The sequence below is a fragment of the Pseudoliparis swirei genome, chromosome 7 (assembly GCF_029220125.1).
Source record: "Pseudoliparis swirei isolate HS2019 ecotype Mariana Trench chromosome 7, NWPU_hadal_v1, whole genome shotgun sequence".
Lineage (NCBI taxonomy): Eukaryota > Metazoa > Chordata > Actinopteri > Perciformes > Liparidae > Pseudoliparis > Pseudoliparis swirei.
In genome coordinates, this window is record NC_079394.1 from 24,582,685 (window position 1) to 24,609,271 (window position 26,587).

At 43.4% G+C, this 26,587-nt stretch overlaps 3 protein-coding genes across 6 annotated transcripts; 1 reads left to right on the forward strand and 2 right to left on the reverse strand.

The window, feature by feature from the left end:
* The first annotated feature begins 742 nt into the window (after positions 1–742).
* Positions 743–2,645, forward strand: cldn5a (claudin 5a). The gene has a single exon (XM_056419458.1). It carries the CDS (start codon positions 968–970, stop codon positions 1,613–1,615), a length of 648 nt encoding a protein of 215 aa, XP_056275433.1. The 5' UTR covers positions 743–967; the 3' UTR covers positions 1,616–2,645.
* A 9,197-nt stretch (positions 2,646–11,842) lies between these two features.
* cdc45 (CDC45 cell division cycle 45 homolog (S. cerevisiae)) lies at positions 11,843–17,708 on the reverse strand. Its single transcript, XM_056419433.1, has 18 exons — positions 16,888–17,708; positions 16,701–16,760; positions 15,687–15,779; positions 15,415–15,552; positions 15,157–15,306; positions 15,015–15,073; positions 14,885–14,933; positions 14,682–14,743; positions 14,555–14,605; positions 14,316–14,435; positions 14,052–14,183; positions 13,869–13,967; positions 13,616–13,777; positions 13,367–13,505; positions 13,193–13,276; positions 12,951–13,069; positions 12,254–12,330; positions 11,843–12,103 (listed from the first exon to the last, which is right to left on the reverse strand). The coding sequence occupies exons 1-18, from the start codon at positions 16,936–16,938 to the stop codon at positions 12,039–12,041; spliced, it is 1,710 nt and encodes a 569-aa protein (XP_056275408.1). The 5' UTR covers positions 16,939–17,708; the 3' UTR covers positions 11,843–12,038.
* Positions 17,709–17,774: 66 nt separating this feature from the next.
* plpp5 (phospholipid phosphatase 5) lies at positions 17,775–25,079 on the reverse strand. Of its 4 annotated transcripts, none has more exons than XM_056419451.1 (8): positions 24,951–25,079; positions 23,731–23,860; positions 23,508–23,576; positions 22,988–23,078; positions 22,828–22,891; positions 22,582–22,706; positions 22,115–22,285; positions 17,775–20,455 (listed from the first exon to the last, which is right to left on the reverse strand). In XM_056419451.1, exons 2-8 carry the CDS (start codon positions 23,854–23,856, stop codon positions 20,286–20,288), a joined length of 816 nt encoding a protein of 271 aa, XP_056275426.1. In that variant the 5' UTR covers positions 23,857–23,860; positions 24,951–25,079; the 3' UTR covers positions 17,775–20,285. The 4 variants fall into 4 exon arrangements, with proteins under 4 accessions (XP_056275426.1, XP_056275429.1, XP_056275425.1 ...); XM_056419454.1 differs by having other exon boundaries at positions 23,508–23,616; XM_056419450.1 differs by having other exon boundaries at positions 23,731–23,865.
* Positions 25,080–26,587: the final 1,508 nt, after the last annotated feature.

Below are 26,587 nucleotides of genomic sequence, written 5' to 3' on the forward strand. Positions count from 1 at the left end.
CCCAAAAAAAAGTATAATAATGATGATAAAAACATTCAATAACATTGTATAAACACATAATGCACATTAATCACACATTTTGTTATCATATACGAAAACTTGATTTCAAGAATCAAATAGACAATTTTGTAGAATCCAAACGATTTAGTGAATTGGATGTATTATGGTAAATAGTTCTGATGAATTTGTCTCTCGGACATGCAGGGAAACAGAACTGGATCGGCCTCTCCAAACACGCTGCAGGCAAAGCTATAGACTGCTTCAACTTAAAGTGAATAGCCCATTCAAAATAAATATGACTACTTCTTTTCTTTCCTCTTTCCTGTGTCATTTTTAACAATTAAGAGCCTCTTACACAATTGGGTGAATGACCATTAAAAGCTATACGTGTTCACCGCAGACAAGTGGCATTAGCCTCCACGTCTGAAAAACCAACAACAAGTGCGGTGATTCACCCAACCACAGCATTTCAGCTGCTCCACAGCCTTAAAACACCCCCCGTGCGCCTTAGCCCCCTCTCCTGACCCCCTCCTCCTATTCATTGTAAATAACTGTTCAAACGCACAATGCGCTCTGGACCGCTTTATTCAGCCTCACAACTTCCCTGCGTTTGGATTGGTCCCTCGAGGATGCGGCTGCAGCTGATTGGATGAAAAGTTTCTCATCAAGTCCGTATCCCCCCCCCCCTTTCGCCCCCCCCCTCTCAACCCCGCAGATATTCGTGGTCCGGTGCTACTGTGATTCCAGTTGTTTTCACATCGCCTCACCAACAAAGAGACCCGGAGCTGCTGTCTCTTACATCTCCAATGTGGTGAGTGATGCGCAACTAAGGACCAAAGCTCCTTCACGCCGAGGCGAGAACTTCGAGATAAAGAGTAGAACCATTTCCTTTTTACACTCAATAAGATACATTAGGGAGATAGTTTGAAAAGTTCCAGAAGGATTTGATTTAACGCAAAGAGGGAAAATGGTGTCGGCCGGACTGGAGATCCTGGGACTGTCGCTGTGCGTATTCGGCTCGCTCCTGGTGATGGTTTCGTGTGGGCTGCCCATGTGGAAGGTGACGGCTTTCATCGAGGCCAACATCGTGGTGGCCCAGACGATCTGGGACGGTTTGTGGATGTCGTGCGTGGTGCAGAGCACGGGTCAGATGCAGTGCAAGGTGCACGACTCCGTCCTCGCTCTCGGCCACGACCTCCAGGCGGCCCGGGCGCTCACCATCATCTCCTCCGTGATGGGCGTGCTGGGGCTCATGGTGGTGATCGCGGGGGCGCAGTGCACCAACTGCATCCGCGCCGAGTACGTCAAAGCCCGGGTGGTGAACGCCGGAGGGGTGGTCTACATCGTGAGCGGTCTGTTTGTGCTGGTGCCACTCTGCTGGATGGCCAACAGCATCATATCGGACTTCTACAACCCGCAGGTGCCCCCGTCCAAGAAGAGGGAGATCGGCGCCGCGCTCTACATCGGCTGGGCGGCCACGGCGCTGCTGCTGGTCGGGGGAGGGATGCTGTGCTGCTCCTGTCCCTCCAGCGGGAACTCCGGATACTCTGCAAAATACGCACCGACCAAGAGAGTCACGCCGAACGGGGAGTATGACAAGAGGAATTATGTGTAGCGTATGTCACGGTATGTGGCTCGCGGATGCGCGGTGCGTAAAAGTGACCTGCAGCTATTGGAGAAAAAAACTCTTCTTTTTTGATGGACTAAATCTTTCCACCTGCAGTTGTTTTGTTTGCATTTGTTTTTGTTGTTGTTGAAATGTGAACTTTGAAAAATCAATGGAGACACATCTGATGTTTTTTTTTACACTGGCCCTTCAAAACGCACGGACCACAAACACGTTTTGTATCTACAGATTGTTTTGTGTTGAAGACTATCGACTACAAGAGGTAGCTCACAACAACAAAAGGAATATCTTGGTTAGGTACCTGCTTTTGTATGTCTTCGAAATGAATCATGCTTTGACGTGTGTATACCGCTGTAACGTGTTGTATTTTCTTAGAGGAGCTCTCGCCATCGAATATATACACTTGTTTTTGCCTTGATGTGCATTGTCAGCACAAACTTTACAGGAACCGAGAATGATTGCACTCCCACACACTCAAAGACCCGTTTCCTCTCGTGGGACTATCGCGCCGACATGTTGGGCACTCCAACAATGTCTAGCAGCAATAAAGCGTGAGAAGGAAAAGAGCGCATCAATAAATCTCGGCCAGCCTTTTTTTGTGTTGTTTCAGAACTTTATGGCGGTGAGTGACTGTGAACATTTTTACAATCTGTAAATGTGGACCTGTAACTTGTGTGGGATCACAACATTAAATGTTATTGCTTGCAGTCCGCTATCCGGCTGCACTGAGCACCTGCGACGTGTCTTTGTGTGTGTGTGTGTGTGTGTGTGTGTGTGTGTGTGTGTGTGTGTGTGTGTGTGTGTGTGTGTGTTTGTGTGTTTTTGCAACACTGTCACTGCAGGAAGTTTCTTTTTCTTTTTCACTCTGAACAAACTTCTGGTTTTCTATTTCGTTTGTTGACCTTTAATGTAATGATTCATCATTCGTGTATAGCCTACGCGCAGATACACGAATATTGCATAGGCCTATTGTGTCATTTTACTTTAAGATTAAACTGAATATATTGTCTGGAAATCATCTTTAAGTCGAAGTGTGTTCTTTAACAAAACATCTGACGGCTTACTCGTGATGGTCCGCAGACGGCAGTGTGTGTATTGCGTGGTGCGGCTGTGCGTAATGCGTGCGGTTCCCACCGTGTATCCATAAACCCCCACGGCGGGAGAAAGTATTTTTGGTTCACCATAGAAATCCAGATGACAATGCCCATTCAACCAGAGTGGGGCTCCGCTGTTCAACTCACAATACTCCACAACCTTCCCCCTCCAGACCCCCCCCCCCCCCCCCACACACACACACACCCTCCTCGCCCCGCAGTCAATGAAAGGCGTTCAAATCAGAGCTGTGGAGAAAGCTCCTGCGTCGTCCCGGAGTCACTTCTTTCAGCCCTTATCTCCCTCCACCAGGGCGGCGCCAGAATAGATGCGTTGGCTCCACCAAAGATTACACACCGTCACTTCGAAGCAATTAGTTGATTCATGGGCACCACGTTTATCCAAATACACGTTTACCCGAATACACGTTTACCCAAGTACATTTATACTATTCAAATAAAGGCAGTTTACATCGGAAAAAAAGAACAAACAAGATATTTCATTCCTCTGATTTAACACTGTGACTGGATTATAGCAGCTTATCCATACTTGTTTTTCTGTTCACTTAAGAATCTTAGCAGGTCATATGCTCTCTTAAAAGAGGAAGTATGACCATGCAGAAAGTGATTAGCAAGCAGTGTGTGACTTGAACCTCCAATGCAACCAATACCCAATCAGTTTTATTCTAATGTCAGCACATGTGTTATTTACTGGAGAAGATCCCCTTCATTCCCATCAAAAACCCACTTCAAATTTTTTTTTAGCTACACATATAACACAATAATGATGCAAAATGTGATACAATATTGTCCAGAGTCTTCGTGAGAGTCTTGGGATAGAGTTGGCTCAAGGGTCATGGAGATGGATCTGTTGACACTTCCAGGTCTTCTCATGTGTTTTTGGCCTAATAGGTAAAAAAAAAAAGGAAGTTCCTTCCTGACCTTAGAAAGAGTTTGATGAAACAATCACAATTCAAGTTCCTCTTAAGCTTGTTGTCGTCGTGAGACTCAAACGAGCCAACAGATAATCGGTGAACTGAGAAAACAATTGAAAGAGCAACTGGTGGTGAAAAGAATCACTTGCATGTGTTTACACTTGAGCCAACATAGAGACAATATCATTTATGAGCTAGATGTTGGTAACAAGGTGACGACGTCATGAAGCAGCCTGTGAGTATTTAGGCCCGCTGTACAGTGGAATGTACATTCATACCGTAGGCATTCCCACTTTGGACTCTATGGTTTTTATACACAAAGACACTCTCTGAAGGTCCAGTCCGCCTCACTGAGATGTTTTTGTGGGATTGTTAGTTCCACTCCTCTAGTCTCCACACAGAGGGGTGACGAAGAGCAGGGTGTGTGTGTGTGTGTGTGTGTGTGTGTGGAGAGTTGGGGGTGGTAGGACGGGGGCACCTTTAAAAAAAGCCCCCTCATTCCAATGAGGAGGGAGGCAAATAGGGCCTGTGACATCACTCAATGGGCTCGCCATGGTAACCAGCCAGAACCTGCAGTTGCCTGGTGACGGGAGCCTATAATGTGGTGGTATGGATGAGCCTAATAAAAGGCCAGAAGACATTCCTGCAGGCATGGACACACACACACACACACTATGCACAGCAGTCTAGAAGATGAAGGGGGGATTTACTTGAAGCCCATAATGGTCACCGGAAAGAAAGAAAAAAGAGCTGTGACAGCAGAAGCACATTTTGTTTCAGTTTGTAAAATTGTCGCACGTTGGAAACACAAAACATTTCTTCGTGAACGCGTGAAGGATAAATAAAAGTCGCTGATAACCTCAGAAATTATTCATAGAAATGGTGACGTGCCAAGACTATAGAAGCCGCTACCTCTAAACTTGACCTCACTGAACCCGGCGCAGCGAGGGAAACCCGGTTACGGTCATGTCAGAAGGTTGCAGCGCCGCTGGTTTCAGACTGTGGCTGCAGCCGGTGAGCCTTGTGCACGTTTATTGGGGGGAGGTTGGTTCGGGCCAGGGGGGGTGGGTCCTTTCTCATGACGTGAACTTTGAACTCTGAATATGGCCTCAGGTCAGGTGGGTCAAAAGTCACTCCCGTCCACCGACCAGGCATGATCTCATCGAAGCAGAATCCACCAGCATTTCATTGGGTGGGGTGGGGTGGGGGAGGCGCTATACGGTCTGCTTACGGAGAACTGGACAATTTGTTCTTGTTTTAATCAAATTGAATCACATAGATCCGTCAAAACAACCACCAACGTAGCAGTGAGTCATTATAACGAAGGCCGGATTGTTGTCATTAACGACTGCAGGTGCAAACAGTCTGCAGACGCCCCAGCTGGATGGAGCTTACTCACTGATGGAGCAGCCAAGAGTCAGCAGGTGGTTAAACATGGAGGACAAAAAGTGGCTTTGTACACAGAGTTAAAGACCCCATGAGACGTTTGTTTGAGAAACAATGTAAGAGGTAGGAGGTGGAGATCAGACAAACAAAGGGGAAAAAAAACACCAGAACGTTTCTTTTCTCCTTCATGTCCGCAAAGTTTACGGCTCGGTGACTCACGTCTTTTTGTTGCGGTCCAGTGGTACGACCAGGCTTCCTGTGCAGCGGACAGCGGAACAGGAAATAGGAAGGAACACGGAGGGTGTGGAAGAGGAGGAGGGGTGGAGGGTGTGTGTGTGTGTGTGTGTGTTTGAACGTTGGTGGTTAAAGCACTTCTAAACACACACACACACAGGAATGATGTCTGTAACTCATGTGTCTTTTTTTCAAGTTTTGTTATCAAGTGAAAACCGTGTATTTCATTTTTCCTCCCACATTTCTTCCGTGTTAAAGGACACACAGGATTATGACATATGATTCTCAGTCAAATATTTCTGGACTGCCTGTATCAGAAAACATGTGATTCAGCAAGCCAATCAGATTAGTTTTACCCTCCTCACACTGAGGCTTATTAGAATATTCTGCCCACTCACCACCACCACCTGAGTATGTCCACACACTGCCTATGCACATATGTTTCTCTGCCTTTTTTTCAGCAGGTGGCCACCAACAACATTACTAACAATTAAATCAGTTTTTGTGGATGAGAGTTTGTTGCCCCTCAGATCATCAGAGTTCAATCAGCACACTCACTCGTTTTTAAAAAAAAAATGTTCAAACTATTTTTTTTACATGAAAAATTGAAAATCAAAATTGCATTAGTACCATATAACATGTATTTTCACCCATTTTTTGTAAGTTTTTTTTTTTTCAATAAAGGTGTATTTAGGGGAAGTTAGGAGATGATAAATGGTCTCTGTAAAGTGTGTGTGTGTGTGTTGTCTGTCTTGTGTGTGTGTGTGTGTGTGTGTGTGGTGTGTGTGTGTGTGTGTGTGGTGTGTGTGTGGAAGAGAAGGGAGGGAGAAAAGACTGCCCTACATTTTCAAAAAAATAATCTCTTGACTCTTCTGATGACTTTTTTTTTCACTTTTCACAGCAGGGTCAAATTGATCACATCATCTCTGATAAAGAGAAACAGAGCGTTTAAGGCGGAGGGAGAATACAGGCGTTTCCAAGCAGACAGTAGAAAAAATAAAGTGTATAAATAAAGGTTTTTTTAGCATTAAAGTTGTTCTCGTATAATCCCAAAAGACAACCATGGAACCTGACATGAAATGAAATGAGCACGATATGTCCCCTTTAATAATTCCAAAAAGGACACGTCATGTTTGAAAGTGGATTTAATTGGGTTCAAATGAATGACAATGCTATGTTATCTGCCAGATGTAACGATAAGCAAGTGTTTTTCAACAAGTGCGTCATAGCCACTTCATATGTCATCGTGCTTGTTTCCTCTAACCCAAAATGACCCAATAACTCAGTTATTGCAGCTTTAAAGCGACCTTAAAGGTGGTAAATCGAATAGTCAGAAGTTCCTTTTTAACCTAAGGTCACTAGTAAATATTGCTACATCTCTAGGATATAACCTGAGCTACCTGACATAACCTTATTAATTATAGAAAGGTTCTGTTCAATCATAAAAAACTCCCCGAAAAACGTCACAATAACCGAGTGAGACGAGCCAACGCTGGCTTTACAGTGTGTTCTCAACAGTGATGAATGGAGTGCGGCGTGAAGGTTTTATCTCAGAGAAGAAGTCAAAGATGGGGAGAGTCTCCACTCCTTCCATGCCTGACTGAGTGAGATCATGTTTCCACACACGCACACACACGCGCACACACACACACACTCACACACATACACACACACACACACACTCGAGGTGAATGACAGCTCTCTGCTGAGAGGAAGAGGAGGCCTGGCAGCTTGAGGAATGTCTGGGTGGGATCGGGAGACATTTCTGATTTGGCATGGTTTGCCAGAAAGTGCATTCGATGTCAGTCTGGAAAAAACTAACCGCTCCTCTAACACCATGTGTTTACACACACACACACAGTGGCACAGGTGGCCTTCATCGTCAGTTATTTGGAGTCCCAGTATTAACAATCAGTGGCTAAGCAGCCTGTCGAAAACACACACAAACAGGAGCTGGTGTATTGGTTCCACACTAATTGCATCTTGCGGGAAAACTCGTGCTTGTTCTTTTTCAGGTGTCAACCCGTGAGATGTGAGAACATCTGCAGCAGAAACAAGCCCACCTATAAGCTTTTTCCTTTTCCTCCTGTCTTTATGCACAGGGCTGCAGTGCATCTCTCCAGAATGGAAGTTGTAGTGCATGAGAGTGAAATCCCGGTGTCTGTGTACACTTAACTTAAATTTGAGCCTTTCACCATACGTTCACAAAAAAGGGTTCTATGGGCTCGAGGTTCTCCTTTATAGAAACGCCCACTTTCGGACCAGCTTATGAATATATATCTAAATGTTTCTTGGATTTGCGAAAATTGAGTGTGATGATGTCAGTCCCGATAGTAGCCATTAGACTTGACCTGTTGTGACCTCTACAATAATCACATCCTGGTGAAACTTTACAAACACCAACTACAGACCTCGGGCATTCAGAGGATTCAAGCATTCCCTGTGTACATCAACAATGAGGGGGTTTCTAAAAAGTCTCCAGAAAGGAAGTGCTCACCATCCAATTAGCGAAAAAAAAATCTAATTTTGAGTGATACAACTTTTTTGATTTTATTCAGCACCAAAAAACACGGTCAAAAAGGTGAGAATCGGATTGGGCATCATCATTTACTGTAATTAATGAATCCTCTGCAGATTTACAACAGATTTAGAACAACTTGACACACATTGCTGCGCTGCACCTCAAATTAATTACCAGGTTCTCAGCTTTCAGATGTTGTCCACCAGCCATCTTGCCCTAATGACCCCCTAAAAACACAAACAGGGCTATGTGGGTCTTCTACAGTGGAGCAGCCAGAGAGATGACAGGCGTGGCATTTTCAAGAGTCTCGAGCATGAGCTCTGTATTTCATATGGAATTAGTAAATATTGATATTGACCCCTTCACAGCAAATGTCAGTGGACTTGCAGCGTGTCGGAATTCAGCCGATTCAGCCACATTTTCTCCGAGCAATGCTGATATCTTTGGCATGAAAGCACTTTAAAACAATGGAAGGGAGGAGAGCGATTCGGGGCACAACACCCCAACTGGGAGAGGTCACGGAGGGTTAAAGGTCACGGGGGGTTAGGGATCATTAAGAGTCTCTGTGGGCTGCCATGACGCTCCCAGCAGCAGCTTGTCTGAAGTGGTGATGTTTTTACTGGTCCTGAGAGAAATTGTTGTAGTTAAGCATATATTGAGAGTGTGTGTGTCTGTTTGTGTGTGTGTGTGTGTGGGTGTGTGTGTGTGTGTGTGTGAGCATTGTCTCACCACAGGACGGGGAGACAGTCAGCTGTGGGTCTTTGTCTCTGGCTTTCCGGTAAAACTAATCCCATCTGGAATCTGGGATTGTTCGAGACACACGAGAGGAGTAGGGGAGAAAAGGGGAGTCGTAACTCTTCTTCCACAGGTGGACATATTACAAAACTCCACCGAAGAGATAAACTGCACTGTCTACAGAATTTATACTCGCAGGGGGAAAATAGTCCAACTTCAGTGACACTTGATTTAAGGACAATGTGTCTTGGTCACCAGCAGTAATAAAGATACTCGTTGTAATGGCTGCAAGGAGCAAACAGCTGAGCCAATGTTCACGCTGTGTGTACACACAAGTAACACGAGTTATACCACGGTTATTGTTGAATAAGCTGAGATTTTAAATTCTACAGGTGTGTCAAAGGAAGAGTAGAAACATATGCAAATATAAATATCAATAAATGTGACGGGGCTATTCAAATAAATATGTACGAAAAGTGGCATGTTGCTGTAAGAAAGCTCAGACGGGTAAGTGCAAACGGTCAATGTCATAAAATACTGCAGAAATAACCATATAAGCCCAAACTGACATTCCCTAGAGTTCCACTCTGCTGTTTGAGTGGGAGGCCGCTTCAAAAATGCCGCTCTGCACATCGGCTGTACGAGTCCGTGCCAGGGGGGTGTTTCCCTCAGTGTGTGTGTGTGTGTGTGTGTGTGTGTTTTGGGCTTGTTGCATGCCACATTCCTCGAATGCAGAGCGGCAGAAGAGGTAGCCGGCCCCCCTTCACCAGAGGTGCAAATAGGGAAGGGGAAGGGGGGGGGCGGCTACAACCGCCGGTGCTCACTGGCCAGGTGGGGGTCATGTGATCGGCCTGGATCCCACCACAGAGAAGACTTGTTCATGAACACATCGCCACACCGAGGAAAACTGAAACACGAGTTTGAGTCGCCATAAAGATTAATATCTGATGGAAGCTGATGATCACGTTACATGATCTTCATCAGCATCAGCCAGTTGTCACGTCAAGTTTCTTTTCTGAGCACTTCAAATGAAGACGAGCTTTGGAAGAGGAGATGTCACAATCTTCCTCTTACAAATGAAAACAAATTTAATTTAAAGTCTTTTCTTTTGTTGCTGAGGCCTCAGAAAGCCCCAAACCGCCTGCTGCAGGTCCATGAAGGTCGGATCTTTAGCCAACGCAAAAGCATAAAAAGTGCTCCGGCAAAAAGAAAACAGACTTCAACGTCCATCAGCCGATAAAGCTCGTACGATATGATGAAAAGCTCCAGAACACAGTGACATCGTTGAAAGAGTTGATCCAGTTTGGCCTCCCTCCATCCAGAATGTGTCGGTTACTTGGAGCCAAGGCTCTGCCTGTCCACCCTCAGAGAAAAGCCCCTCCTCCCAACCGAGCCTGCTTTCTGAGAGAAAGATCATAATAACACCTGGACCGGCTCACGAGTAGGAAACAATTCCTTCATGTTGAACCGAGCTTCTTATTTGAAATAAAACAGCGTTTGACGGAACCTTTTTAATACACACCATTTTTGATTTGTTGAACATGTTTTGTGTATACAATTTATTTTTGAACGTTTCTGAGCAATATAAAAAGGCATCTCGCTTACCAATGTGATTAATGATATATATATTTTTGTATAACTTGGACTGACTCACATTTATGCATAGACTAAGAACGTGCAAACTTGTTTCCAAAGTGTCAATTTGTGCAAGTTTAGCATGAATACATGTTAACCATTGCCTGTGTATGTTTGCATTATTGCAATCAGTTGCATTAACTTTTTCAAATATAAATATTGCATAATGTAATACCCTTTCCTTATTACCAGCAGTGCGCAGGGAAAACAGCGGCCCCGACAGTTAGAATGGAGAAAACTATATTTTATTGAATCGTGAGGTAAGGAAGGATCAACCTAGTCACAAGGCCTCTCGGCATTACAAAAATATTATTTCGGGCTTATACGCCGAAATCAGTGAAAGCTGCAGCAGACTGCTGGAAATGTCAGAATTCAGCAGCTACACAACTCCAAGTCTTCTCCATAGAAAGACTGACCCACGCCACTTCCTAAAACAGGGGAAATACCAGGCCGGAATAATGCCGAATGTTTATCTTTCACTATCCGACATCTCGCGTCTAAAGACACAGAAGAGATAAAAGGGATGAACAGCAATCAGGGCTCTAAAAATAAGCCGCCCATCCGCCCTCGGTAATGATATAAATGCGTCTTCCTTTCTCACAAACCGTTCGGGGCATTCGTTCTCCGGGATAACATCGAGCTGCTGCGACTGTAAACAGTTCTCAAGCGGTTGACTCGGAGGAAGCGGCCGGACGCACACATTCATACACAATTAAGTGATGATGATGATGATGATGACGAGGAGGCACACAAACCTTGCCCTGAAACACCCTCCGCTCTGTTGGTCACGATCGCATCCTGATCCAGGAGGGATGCGGATCTTAATCACCCCGCAGAGAGAGAGAGAGAGAGAGAGAGAGAGAAAGAGAGAGAGAGAGCTCAGGCTCCACTTTTCCAGTCCACTTTGGCAAAATCACTACGGCTCAACTTCCTCCAACGTGCACGCGCACGGGGGCCCGCGACCCTCACATTTGCCCCACATGAGCACGCTGAGCTCAGGAGAAGCTAAGTGCATTATTATATACTGACAAATATAAATAAAAATAAATCCACAGAAAATGTAAATGATCTATTCGTGTGGAACACTTTTTTTCTTTTAGGTATAAAGGATTAATGGGTTGTTCAGTATGATAAAGTAGCAGAAGTAGGTCAAATGACTTCCTTGTTCTCACATTTACTTATACAATGGTTAATCGTTTACAGATTTTTCACTGAGTCAGCGGTTTTAAAATCATTATTAGGAGTGAAGAACTTGGGAGTTAGTCCAACTGAGCGTCTAAATGTTGAGGAAACATGTTTTAAAATATTGTTTCGGTATCTCCGTTAGCCCGTTTCACACCAGGTCATCTTTTCCTGACGGGCAGGAGTTACTTCTTACAAAACGATGGGTGTCTCAAATAAAGTTTTGCTCTTTCAGCATTGGAGGATGTGATTTGGAATATTTGACATTTTAACTTCTGTATAAAATCTCAAACCTGCTAAGTGAGGTAAAAAAGTTCCTCCATGTGGAACATGGGGTCACTGGCTGTGAACAGATATATGTATGAAAAGATAAGCGTACCCACTTACAATATAAATATAAAAAGCCAAACCAGAGTCGTTGTTATTAACGACTCGAGAAAAAAAGAAGAAGAGTTTCCACATTTCACAACTCATGTCTCAAAAACAACAACTAACATTTAAAATGACCAACTGGGATTTATTAAACATGTTTAAAACATAAAAATGTGACGAGCGACTCACATACAGACGGGAATAAAACATCAAAACATTACAAGAATTTAAAAAGCAACAATAAGGCTGTACAATATACACACAGTGATAAAAACAATCGACCAACGCCAGTCGAGTGCCGAGCGCATCACGCCGCCTCCTCACGACAGCAGCGTGATGAGCGCGTCCAGGAACTTGCTCCGGTCCTCCGTCTTCAGTGTGATGACTGCAGAGAAACAAAAACGAGGGTCAGAAGGAAGAAATGTCGTTTGTGTCCTGATGCAGAAGCTTGAAATGAAGACGAGGCTGCCCCCCAGTGTCCGACGAGGAGACGGACAACTCCACTCGCAAAGGAAAAAGGAAACGTCGGTCTTACTTGAAGTGTCAAAGTTGTCATGAAGAGTTCTGGAGCTGGTGTTCTCTGCGGCTTTCTCAAACGCTCGACCGAAGAAACTGTTAGAGGGCAGAAAGAAAAAAGAAAGGAGAGTTGAGGAGATGAGGCAATCTGGACTCACGCAACCCGAAGCGGTGAAAGGATTTAGCCCATCGACGGAAATGTTTTCATTGTTTTTGTGAATTTTCAAGCAAAAACACCAACAATTCTCCGACGTGAAGATTTTTGGGGGTTATTGGACTTTCAAAAATTAAAATTAAATGAGCCGCCTGAAGACATCCAAGCCCTTTTGATAGCAACAGAACTAGCTGAAAGAAAACCTAGATTTTTCATTTATTTATTGAAGTCTAAGGGAAGGAAATAGTTTATTGGAATAAAGGTGATTTAAATGTTTTCAGTATTGCAATATCAGTTAAAAAAAACAGTTTAAGTGAGCAAGAGATACAAGACAAAAGTAATATTGTATCTCCAAAACACAACATTACTTCACAGGAACAGAATACAGCGAGAAAACTATACCAGAGATGTAATATTTGATTATTTAGTAAGAAAATGCTTTGAAAATTAGGAATTGCACTTTCCATATATGAAGAATCTTCATAAATCTTTTTCGCTCTGCTCATATTGTTTTGTTAACACCCCACGATGTAAACATTTTTTAAAAAGTAGCAGGACTTACTTCTTCTTGTCCGATGTCTCAGACTCAGGCGGGATCCCCACAACTATGACGGACCCCTTCTCCACGTCCTTGGGAGCAGCCATGATGAGGGGAAGCAGTTTGCAGCGCTTATTCCTCGTCTAACAACAACAACAACAACACACACACACACACCGAGTGACGCCAACAGCAGTGTGCCTTTCAGAGCGGCTGAAAGCCTTCTTTGTTCAGTGTGATCCGGCTGACGGCGACATGATACTCACGGATTGGACGAAAGCCTTCAGGAGGTACTTGCAGAGCAGAGTCAAGGCCATGGGCTTGGAGAAGAGCTTCACGTCCGGCGTCCCCTACACGCGAGAGAGCAGCAGGAGGGGTAAGGGGTTGAGCCGAGGCAGCACGGACCGGCCGTGACGGACGCATCGCGCGGACACTCGTACCTCCATGAGGTAGCAGTAGAGGAACGGTCCCTGGGACACGATGAGGTTGGTGCAGATGCAGCTGGCGACCGTCTGTTGGATGGCCATCAGCTTCTTCTTGGCCAGGTCGATGCCCGAGTGGAGCCGGTCGAGGTTGCTCCTAAGAGGAAAAGGACACCAGCCGGGGGGGGGGGGACGACAAGAGCTCTTTCAGATCAGATTATAGAAACATTAAGACACGTTTACAGCTTTAAAGCACTCGCCACACACCTGGAAAGGGAGTCCAGGGCCTTGATGAAGTTGTCGCTGGCGCTCTCGTCTTTCTCGGTGCTCTCGAGCAAGGCAGTGGTGGCATGCACCATGTCACAGGCCAGGAAGCGGTTCTTGAAGCCAAAGTGAACGCCAAATGTCTGGATGCGGATGTCCTTCATGCTGATGGAGGACAAGGAGGGGGAATAAAAATGTGTTTAAAAAAAATAAGGATTCCTCTTCGTCGCACAGCAAGTCATTTCTGGATTCACACCCGTATTTATTGGAAGACTCCTCGATGACGTCCCTCAGGTTCTCTTTGATCGACATGTCCATAGAGTGGAATTTCTGCCTCACTTGTTTCAGAGGCAGCCTGTTGAAAAGCAACAAAAAGAAACCATTAAAGCAATTGAGGAAGCGCTAACACACACACACACTAACACACACACTTTATTACCCCATGTCAGCGAGGAACTCCTGGAGCTTCTTTTGGCCATTTAACGTCCACAGCTTGAAGTTGCACGCCGTGTAGCAGGAGTTACAGATGCTCTCATACAGAGACCAGTGCTGGTAGAGGGTGAGCCGGAGGCTGAAGCAGAGCGTTAAGGAAACGTCGACGTGATTTATGCTACCATGACGCTCGAACGTTTACAAAATAAAAAAGGTTTACAAAAATCGAAAAGATCCACACTGGCAAACATGAAGGGTGATTTAAGGATACTCGTATTCAAAGGAGATCCTCATACAGTCGATGGAGAGCGAGTTCTCCTCGTCCTCGTTCCGGTGGTTATGCCGGGAGACGTGGCGCTGCATTGTGGCGATGTCCGTGACGTACTTCATACTAGGAAGGAACCAGGCGGGCACAAGGGAGAACTCAGTTGTGGGTTTACGACATTCAAAGCAAATGCATCGATTGACGTCTCGGAAAACTACGTTTTAAAATATTGAAGATATTCTTACTGTGTGATTTTGTCATGAACCCACTGGTCCGTCAGTCCAATGACGGCCCACCTGCAAAGATAGTCCACATCCAAAAGTGCACTTCCACCATTTGTATGACATTTATTCTACAAATCCCAAAGCTTACCAGAGCATGTCCTTGGTGTCTTTGGTCAACACCCACGCCAGCTCAAACAACATGAGTGAAGCCTGACGCGAGACACATGAAACACACGATTAAAGCTTTTGCATTCTGGAATAATAACACTCAACATACAGCTGTGCATAATGAACTCTCATTTGTGTAATTGGTGCCCAGAATTTTTTTTAAAAGGTAGTCCGTCTACTCACAGAGGTCCCGTGATATTCGTACTGCTCATAGTCGAACAGGATTTCCCTCCTGAGAAAAGAGTGAAATATTAAGTGTCAAATCAGAAAATGTTAACAACTACAAGACAGAACAGCCTTAAAAGCGCGTCACCTCCGCGCCTCCCAGTCCCGCTTCGCTCGCCGCCTCTCGATCCTCCTCTCCACCGCCCCCTGTAGACGACAAGCGCAATCATTAGTCACGTCGACGCTCTTCTTCTTCGCCGACGCACTCTCGGTCCCGCTCAAATACGCACTTCATCAAATCTCCGCCGCTTCCCAGACGGCTCCGAGCCTTCCTCGCTCTCATTTCCAGAGTCGCCTTCCTCCCCTTCGTCATCGTCTTGAAAAATATCGTCGTACGAGGGAACGCCGAGGTCGTCGTCCTGTTTGATGAGGAGCTTTATCTGCGGACGAGATGGTGGGAGTTCCCCCCCCCGGCACACAAGAGTGAGCACGGGAGCACAATTTACCACCGAGTGGCTGTGCGAGTCGAACGGATCACGGCGCGTCACCTGGGAGTCGTTGTAGACGTTCACCACATCGACAGGCCGGTGAGTGTCACAGATGAAGAAGACGGAGTCGTCATCCGGCTGCAGCATCTCCAGAAGGTCAACATTCGCCCCGCAGTTGATGAGAACAAAATACCGGAACTACAACACAGCACACAGCCAGATTATACACCGACAGTATAAAATGACAGTGTGGGGCCTCTCAACAGTTCTTCCTCACTCCTCATTCTTCCATTTAGTCCCACTAAGCAAGCTCAAGTCCGACCTGATCTCACCTGCTCTTTGTGCTCGAGGAATGCCGTGCTGAGGTCCTGCCAGCCTGTAACTGGCACCAGCGTGTACTGGACCTGGTCGCAGTGGAACAGCACCTGGTGAAGAGACGGAAAAACATTCAGTAATTATTCTTTGAGCTCCTCATTCAAATCAGCAGTAGCACCGAGAGGATACACCTTTTTTTATTTTCTTCTCGAAAGTCAACATTTAATGTGAGCAGCCATTACTTTGGTCTCAGAAACCAATATATATATATATATATATATATATATATATATATATATATATATTTATTCCAGACTCATGAGTCCATAAAGCAACAAACACAAATACAACAACAATATATAAAATACAATACGAGGACACGGGTACAATCACTGCAGTTAAAGTCACTTGTGGTTAAAAAACAAACACGTTCCAATGTTTCTAGAAACAAGAAAAATACCTCGCATCACTCCATGTTGGCTCAGTTAAGGTTTTTATATATAAATTTTTCGGAGTCATTTAATCAACATTTAAATGTATATATGAAATAGTTTAAACGTAAATGTATTTGACTACCACATCTATACGCTGGTGCTTTATTTTGATCCCTTTACTTAAGATTTCCTGAAACCGTTTTGCTTTTTACAAAATGTACCAAAACACTGGCATCGAGGAAGATCTTGTGTAGATAATAATAATAAATATGGAAAACAACATTTTAAATCATACTCTCTTTACAAAAAGACATAAACATCGCAGCTTAAACATGATCCCAGTGAACTTTCCCAACCACAAGAGCCACAGATGCAGCTGGAGGCATATTTTATTATTGTGTTGATAAGCTTCAACAGATGCTGACCCCCTGACCTCCAATCAAAAGGTGCAACTGGTGTACACAACATGACGGGGTGCTACACAACACAGAGTGCTAACGGTACTTATATTGAGAAAGTCAATACTAATAGTCAGTGTAACAGAGCAGGGTCAAGAGGTAGCAGGAGCTGATGCTAACAGCTAGCCGATGGCCTTACCTGGAGGATCTTACAGGCGCAGAGGGCATCGATGTCTGACGCCACCAGGAGAGCGACTCTCTGAAAGAAAACGTGTTTTAGCGGTGCTAGATAATATAATTATGTGACACTCAGTGATGCCAACGCTAGCAAACAGCGTTACGTTAGCTAACCCGACGCGACGGTCGGCTACCCTTAAACAACTCACCTGGTTGGCAACGACTTCGTAAAAGTCCTTCCTTATATCCGTGATGAACATTTTATAAATAATATTTTTTTAAAGATGTTTTTAAGAGGACAGGCGGGTAAAATAACGTTAAAACGGCATGAACTGCGGGTTGTTTTCTGGGGGGGGCAGTTGCTGTCAGACGCGGAGCTTTCTTTGCTCTTCCTCGTTGGAAATGTGGCGGCAAATCCGCACGTGACATCCAGGTTGTATTCCAGCCAATCACTGGACAATAACGTGCGTCACGTGTTTGAATCCACGCCCACAGAATTAAATCAACAAAGCTGATTTAAGAAAAGAAAAATCACTCAATCTGACAGCAGTTTATACCGATTCTCCTGCTCCATAATTCGGACAAACATTGTTCTTTTTCCTTTTACTCCGCTATAATTATCTGACATCTTTAGTTTGACTTTGTATAATAAATTGTCAGTACAAACATTTAGATCAACTTTTTGGGGTAAGTGCACGCCAGTATATAAAGTAACAAAAACTGCCTTTACAATAATGTAAACAAACTATCAGACATATTATATTACTTGATTATAAATAATGATGCATGTATGATCAGTACTTTTTGTATGTTTAATATTTTACTGCTCAGACTTTTGTACTTTACCTGAAGTAAAAAAATGTATTGCAAGACTTTTACCTGGACCAGAGTTGTTTGCTATTTTTTATATTTAAACTATCAGAATACTTTTTCCAATCTCTTTTGAAATAATCCCACATTGAATGTTAAAACTATTGCCAATGCTTCCTCATTAACGTGACATTGAAAAAGCTGCAGCAATACGTTTCAGTGTCTAAACAGGTGCCTGTAGTCATCACACATGTCTGGAGAAAAAAATACACGCAAAAGGACAGTGTGTATTGCAAGATTATTTAGAAACATTGTTTAGTGTCACCAAAAGTCATTGAAAGCATCACATGTACAATCAGGATATGTTTTCAGCCCGAGCGTCCGCTACTTGGTCCTACGAGCCAAGGCAAGTCATGATGAGCGGCGTAAACGAAGCAAACAGGCAGATGTTGTAGTCCGTTGTCACAAATAGAGGATCCGAAGGAGTCCAGACATAATTTAACAACCTATTGTATTCATGAACTGAGAATCACATCAAATCAATAGAAACAGATAGAAATGTGAGGATTTGGAAGGAAGTAGTGAAGAAAATATGTTGCTATTTAGCTAAGAAACATGCAGGATTTTATAATGGACTTTTTATTTGGTCTGAAGGAGCCCTCTAGAAAGCCAAGTGCCTATTTTTATTAAACACCATGACCACATTAAAACATAAACAAAGAAATATTAAAAATTCAAGTAAACTCCTACATGCCCCAAGATTAAATACACTCATAAATACCAGTAAAATTGACCAATCTCGAATGTTGTAACTTTTACATGTTTCTGCCCAGACATCTTCACATATGACTCCATCGACAATAAAAACACATGGAAAGTACCTACATTTTTCTTTTTTTTAAACATATACCAACTGAAAGAAAAATTCAGAAAACATTAAGATGTAAAGATTTAAAACAATAAAGCTTACGGCGTAACATGCAGCACATACTTCATTCCTTAACTCAGGAGGTAATGTCGTGAACAAAGGCACACCGATTGGCCTGAAACCTCTTGTGATCCGGCGGATTCAAGCCAGATTCACAGCGACGAGCCAAAGTGCAAAACTCCGGCTGGTTTCTCACACACGCTCACACACGCACGCACACACACACACACACACACACACAGATGTTTGGTCGCTTCTCATCTTCCCACCTGAACAAACAGTCACGCGTGACTTTTTTTTCCCTTCTCCAAATCCAAAAAACAATGATATGAACACGACGGAAAGATTTAAATTAGAAGCAAACAGAAATACCCCCACCAAGATAAATAAGTAAACATAAAAACATAACTGAATCCCAGTCTTCAGCGTTCACCGTCTGAAAAGGAAAGTTGATGAAACTATGAACAGGATAGAAAACCTGACCAGCAGGAGCACTGAGAGGCGAGCAGCGTCACCTGGAGTCACACGCCAACACGTGTTGGCAGAGGAGCCCAGAGGGGTACGTCAGCCTGCAGTGAGCCAGAGACGACTCGCCAAGGAACAACTTTACTTTACAGGCATGTCAGCAGATGAAAAGATGGAATTATTATTAATATTAATAACAATAATAATAGCATGTATCAAAATGAAAGTAAAGCAGAGCGATGCAGAAAAAAGCGAGATGAGGAGAGTGGAGCTGCTACATCGGTGCATCACACATGAACGGGACCTGATGTTGATGCGTACCGTGGGATACGATATATACACATACACATACATACAGGTGATATTAAGTACTTTTCTTTTAGTTGTTGTTGACAAGTCAAAAAGTAAAGCAACAATAAAATTAATCTTTCTAATAAAGTCTTATTCATTGGTGCCGTAGACCTCCATCGTTAATGTAAATGAATATCAGCCCCATTTACTCCTGGTTTGAGTCACGTTTACTCAAAGCTACAGTACTCAGCTGGTTAAGTAAATTGTTGAGCCTTTTTTTTTGTATATATGAAAGTGCAATTCATAATTTAAATTTCACAAAGTTTCATTATTTCTTAAATTCATTGCTCATAGCTGTTAAATGTCAAAATAATATTAAAAATAAAAAAAATTCTTACAACCTTCAAATTACCAACAGTTCAACCCCTATATATATATATATATATATATTATATATATATTAAATTCCCAACCGCACATTTTCACATTTGAGAAACCAAGTGTTTATAAATAAAAGAATCTAGGAACATAAAAGATTGATCAATTATCCAAAGCATTGCAGGTTAACCGTCAACAGGTGGAGCTCAGATTCTCTTCCCCATATATCGTTACCCGAAAAGGTTTGGAACAAAACATCGATGCAGACGCCAAACACTGAAGACTTTTCCTCAACCTGCTAGTTGGAAAACAAAACTCAAAATCGGCATGTTTTCAAAAAAACAAATCACCAGATTAGCTTTCCGACATGAGAGTGAGTCCGTGTTTGATGCGGGAGGAGACTATTAGTGCAGCGCTTGTGTTGTTCACCTGCTCAGCTGATCCAGAGGCACAATACACAGGGTGTGTGTGTGTGTGTGTATGTGCGTGTGTAGGGCTGGCCCTCCAACGCCGAGAACTTTCATGTGGACTACCACGTCCATTTTGGTTTCAGAGACTCAAACAAAGCAACTGTTAAACTGGAGTTGTTATTCACACATCCCCTGTGGTACGGTGAGGATGATACACAACAAACAAAACAAATATTGGTAAACTGCTCAGATGCGGAAGGGTGTGTGAGAAAAAGAAAAAAAACCTAGAACACCACGGATTACCACGTAACCCAGCGTGGATGCACTACCGCGGCAGGATGTAGTTGGAGTTGGCGAGCTTGCGCTCCTGCGCGGCGGGAACAGTCTCTCTGTGACGCAGAGGTCTGTGGCAGTCGGCTTCCTGAAGAGGAGGGTAGTGCTGCCGGTAACACAACCACGCGAAGGAGAAGCCCAGCAGGGAACCCACCAGCACGTCTGCACGGAGGGGAGGGGAGAAGATGAGGAGCGTGTATGAGTCTCACATGAATGCTTTCATGAAAAAGAAAGAACTGGGAGAATATCACGCCTGAGAGAGAAGTTTGAGGTTGTGAGACTCAGTATACTAAAAAACAAGCGTCACGTTATTTAGTTATTGTCATATGCACAACAATTACGAATGAAAATCATTGATCTCAGTGATCCTTAAATATGTATAAAAAACGAAAATCAAGCAAATAAAAGAGAATCCAAGACATAAAATAGTGCGAGTTAAATTCCTGGGATAAAACAATATATAAAACATTAGATGGACATAGTGTCTTGACTTTTTGTGTATGTACAACCATATGCTGATACAAGAGGCTGGAGGCTGGGGAGGGGGGAGGGGGGGTTACATTTCTGAGCAGCAGCAACGGAGCAGAGCTCTGTTGTTTGTATGCAGACTGACGGGGCGCCTCGATTTTATACGGGCCGCCCAGGGTTGCCAGGTCTGTGTGACAAAACCAGCCCAAAACCAGCCCAATGGCCAATAAAACCAGCCCAAAAACCAGCCCAATATCAGAACTCAAAATATGCCCGTGCCAAACCATATACACTGCTTTTAAAGTCCAACAGCATTGCTATCATTGCCAAATGTATTGTAATATCTACAAATTAACACAAAATGTTTAGTATGCCAGCATTAAAAGCAGTTTTCCCGAAAGAGTTATTTCACCTATGTCCTAAAATGGCCTTGTGTAATTAGATACAGTATATTATCATAAATAAAATGTGTGTATGTGCTGATCTGGAGTCATTTTGGTAGGATTTGGTTATAAATAAATTATTTCATTTAAAATATGGATTTTTATTTAAAGATATACATGTAATTTGCATGCAAAATAGGTCTACCCGAACCAGCGGACAAAAAAATTCAACCCGCGGCAACACTTCAAAAGTAGCCCAATTCCGCGGGAAAACCGCAGACCTGGCAACACTGGGGCCGCCTATCGTGAGAGAGGCCGTGGGAATACGCGACCAGAGGATACTAGTGTCATAAATCTGAGAACAACGTGGACATTAAATCCACATGCAAATATTTGAATTGTATTCCTTCCTGGTTGAATTAATGTATAAAAAAAAAAGGGGAAACACTCTGGTTTCTTTCTTCAAACTGAGCTTGCAACAGAGTGTCCTGACAATAGGGACAGAACTGAACGTATGACGGTAGATTTGCAGCTTTTTTAAACTCTGAAATCACTTTAAACTGTATCAAGAGTTTGATACCATAAAGATTAAACTTGATATTGAACAATTTTAATTAAATAAACAACTGCATAAAATACATTTTACAAAATGATTTCTGCATTAAAGTAAAACAATGATAATAATAATGATAATTATTATAATAATAATAACTCCACCATTATGTTGAATGCCACAGGTTTGTCACCATAGTGATGCGTTGAAGTCAAACTGAGAGTTGTTACCAGAGTTGGAAAAACAAGACAAGCCCATCAGTTTAGTAGGCACCGTCTCACGGTGCCAACAACATGTCCACAGAAATAAAATACCACCAGTGTGGATGAGCCTGCTGTACAGGTTGTGGAGAGTGGCCCTGAAGGTAATATTATCACATTTCTTCAGGTTTTCACATGATTGACATGTGACTCTGACCTTGCCAGTGGTGTTTATAGTCGCAGGTTCTGGAGAGCGCGATGGCGGTCGCGGCGAGCAGCGGCGTGAGGAAGGCGCACAGCCGCCACGCTCGGCCTTGGCCCGCCGTGCTGAAGCAGCGCAGCTTACCCGCGACGTACAGCGCCGTGAAACCCAGACCTGCGAAGGCAACTAGCGCCAGAGGAGAACGGGAGGACAGGGTGGTCAGAGGAGGTATTTTTTTAAATATACGGAATCAGGGAGAACACGAAGAAAAAACAACAAAAAGAGGAGCGGTAAGGGATATAGATGGGGATTGAGGTTCTCTCATGTAACAAGAGAAGAGCTTGGAGGCTTGAATACACTTATGTGCGTGCACCAATATCCTTCCCACTTCGTGCTTTCCTCGTTGCCTGCTGATGAAAATGCAACGGCTACAGTCTGAGGCGTTATTCTTGAGGCGTTATCGACCGTAAAAAGGCCCTTACAGGAAGAGTGCCCGCTGGGAAAGCTCTTCCTTCCCTCTATGACGGTATCTGGGTCACCGCTGCAGCGCAACTCCAGGTTCATCTGACCGTCTGGGAAACAGCGATAGAAGAAGTCGGGCCGTGGCCTAATGAGGGAGGGAGGGAGGGGGAGGGGAGACAGGGAGGGGAGACAGAGAGGATAGATTTAGGTTTTTTATCCACTGTGAAACCGGGCTTCCACTTGCCATGTTTGTGAACAACGTTTACCTGCCAACAATGAGTTTGATGACGTTGGTGAAGACTCCGTTCAGAACCAGAGTCAAAGTCACAGCTGGGGGACAAAAGGAGACGCCACGGAATCATGGAAATGACAAAATAATTCTACAAAATGTACTTTTTTAATGACGCCTGTACACAACCGTCTTACCCAGCGAGGCCTCCTTCAGATCTCCTCGCTCTGTCTTCTTCAGGAAGGTGAAGACCAGGATGACGATCAGCGGAGTGAAGACCGCCACACTCTGATCAAAACAAGAGGAGAGGATGATAACTATGGTATACATATTAATAACAAAAGGTTTTATTTGATTGCTTCTTCTTGCTACTTTTTATCTGTAAAAATGCTACAATTATCACAATTTTGGGAAAGCATGCACAGTTTAGATAAACTTTTCAGGCAGCCAGTTTTTCGTTTATTTCCCAAAAATCTACTTTGGACTTGTTTGATTCAACTAAAAATCTATGAAAACACTGTAAGTATTCATGTCCAGCATCTTGCCACAGGTATAATCCTGCTGAGGAGTAAAACGAAGAAAAAAAGAAGTCTTCATCACACAATCGTCGTTAAAGAGATGGTAACTGTGAACAATGTTAAACACATTTAGAGGAGGGAAGAGAGTTCAGATGCACAGCTTGTTGTCCTTTCATTTGAACTCAGACACGTTACTTACAAACATCACAGCGGTGGGCACGTGGTCGCTCTCCACCCGATGGAATTTATACAACCACATCTCCTCTGGCTGGATCTCACGGTAGAAGGGAGAAAGCTGCTCCGTTACACTACACACAACATATAAAGAGCAGCGTTGGCTTTTGCGTGATTAAAAACGACGCCCCCTTCCTTAAGATGTGCGGATCCATGAAGCAGGGAAGCAAACCAGTGGATGTACTTACAGGAACACGAGCAGCAGCGCCAGTCGGATGGAAATTTCCGACAGGAAACCACGAAGCAGCTTCCTCTTCATCTCGTTTCTCGGAGTAGACTTCAGTCGACAGCAAACATCGTCTCTCCACTTTCATTTATCTTTACTAGTCAAATAAAACAAATAGAATTGGTATGTTGAAAGGAAAATAAATGAGTGGTGAGCTAGTTGTAGTAGAAATAATTGCTGTACATCAGTTATATAGTACATATAACTGCTATGATGCTCCTAATGCATTATGTGAAGGAAAGAAAACAAAGGCTTGGCTTTAAAAAGGTCCTCCACTCACACACACGGTGTTTTCTCTGTACCTGCATCGCCTTAAGAGGGATTTATTGAATATGCTTATTGTAAAAGACTGTGACCAAGATATGTGCCCCACTGCAGTTACAGTTTTTAAAGCATCCAAACACACCTCTTTTAAATAGATTCTTAGAAGTGTCAGCATAAAAAAATTTAATAATAATTGTGATCTTAACAAATCAGTGCATATAACCCCCCACAGACTCTAAATGAGCTCCATAAATCCACGTCAGCAGGGTGTATTGACCACACATAAACATATATACACACACACATATAAATATATACATATAAATATAGATATACATTACATTACATGTCATTTAGCAGACGCTTTTATCCAAAGCGACTTCCAATAAGTGCATTTCAACCTAGAGTATAAACCAAGAACAACAAGAACACAGGAAGCAACACTTCCTTAACTCAGTCGAACCACAAAAGCACCACAATAAGTGCCATCCCAGTGCCACTGAAATGCAAAGATATATATATATATATAATATATATATATATACACACACACACACATATATATAATGGCATCCTGGTAAAGCTACTGCTGAGTATCCGGCAGTTTGTCTAAAACCTGACACGGAGTCCAACAAGCTGAACCGGCTTCCTCCTCTTCCGGGTGACCTGCATATTGAAAAGCTGCCGTTGAATTGCATGTACTTAAGTCTTATTGTCGTGCTTTTAATGAAGACAACATTAACCCGACGGCCTCTGACGACGCACTGGACGAGGCTAACAAGTTAGTCCGTGTGTTGTAGGGACTAGCTTGTGAGATGTTAGCAGACCGAGCTAAACTAAGCTAAGCAACATCTGTCAAACCCGACATCTGGGCCCGGCCCCCGACGTCAACCCGCTGACTCCGGCTCCGTTACTGACCTTTAACGGGTCGCTATGTGTTTGATCTCTTCGTGCTCACGGGGCTGTGCGCCGTTAACACGAAGCGAGCCTCCTCGTCCTCCGTTTCTGCACACGATTGGAGTGACACATTTAAAGACTTGGGGCGAAACAGAGATGCCACGGAGGAGGAGATCTTCTTCTTCTACTTCTTCTTCTGTGGTTTTTAAAAGCAGCTTGCATTTTTTCTGTTGCATTACTGCCACCTTTCGGGTGACACCTGCTACTACACCTTCCCCACCAGTCCTGTTGCTCTCAAAAACTTGCTCAAGCACCTTCTTGCCAGCTTACTTGATCCTTTGTATCTAGTTTATGCCTCAGTCCTCCTCCTTCCATCCCGTGTCATTCCTACCAGACATCTCAGTACATGTATAGCGTGTTTACACTTATCATTGACACCTTTAACGTGGGCTTTCCATGTTAATCTTCGGTCAAAGTGCCCTCCCAAAAACCGATATGACTACTATTTCTAGTTTATTCCCATCAACTGATAGCTTCCCCCCGTTCTCCATCTTGTAAAGAACATTACTTTTTTTTCTGATGATAATTTGATTTTACTTTTTTTTAAATCCCCCATACTTAAACTTGTTTGATCCCTTCTTGTAGTCAATATGTTCCAACTTTTTTCCATAGGACCCCATCATCATCCGCAAACAGCGACCTCCCCATATCTGGTGAGACTGTTCCAATGATGTGATTTCATCGTGCTCTTCCTTTTCTTCACTTTCACCCAAAATTAATTCATTATTTGTCTTTCTTTTGTGATTCTCCGATTCTTCCCCGTCTCTTTCCACTCACCCTCCCTCCTATTTCTTGAATATTCCTCACTTCCGGGTGTTGCCAACTCCTGTCAGACAAACAAAGGTGCTGGAGACGTCCATGTCCGGAGGAGCAGATGAGCAGCGCGGGAAGCTGATGGTGACGCCTGATCTACGTCCGGTGAGGTATTTTCAAAGTAAAAGTATTTTAAAAAGATACATCAAAATTAAGGTCCACTTTCTCGCTCGATTAGGGTTATCTCGACCGTGCCACACTGTTTTAGTCGGTAGTTTAAACTGAGAGAGTATTGGATTTGTTTTGATTGGTCTTCCAATTTATTTGTAAATATCTCACTCACGTTACAAATCAAATGTTTTTTTATCACTGTGGCGAATGTGTTTGCTCTTTGTGGATATTCGGTATAAATCATATTTACATTATTTGGCTTAATGTAATTACATAGTTAGTATTTACACTTACCGTAAGAGTCAGAATATAGTATAATCGTCATAGACTAATAAGTAAGCTTGCTTTTTAACAAAAGGAGTTGTAAATAGTCTATTTTTGATTCCCATAAGTTCTGTAGTTTATCGAAGTTAATAACTGAACTAAAAACTACTACTAACGATATTTGACCCGAGAATACAAAGACAGCAAGGAAATGTGGGAAGTCTTTAGTTTTGTATCAACCGGAAACGGTTGTGTATGTAATTGTATCTGTCTTGACGTGTGGATGCCAAAAGCCACCTCAACTTATCTAGAATGAATGAATGTTTATTTTCACGGGGAAAAAAAGTGTTATTTTAAATGGTATGCATTAGGAGAACATATATTACACTAACTATAGGCACCACTTTTAT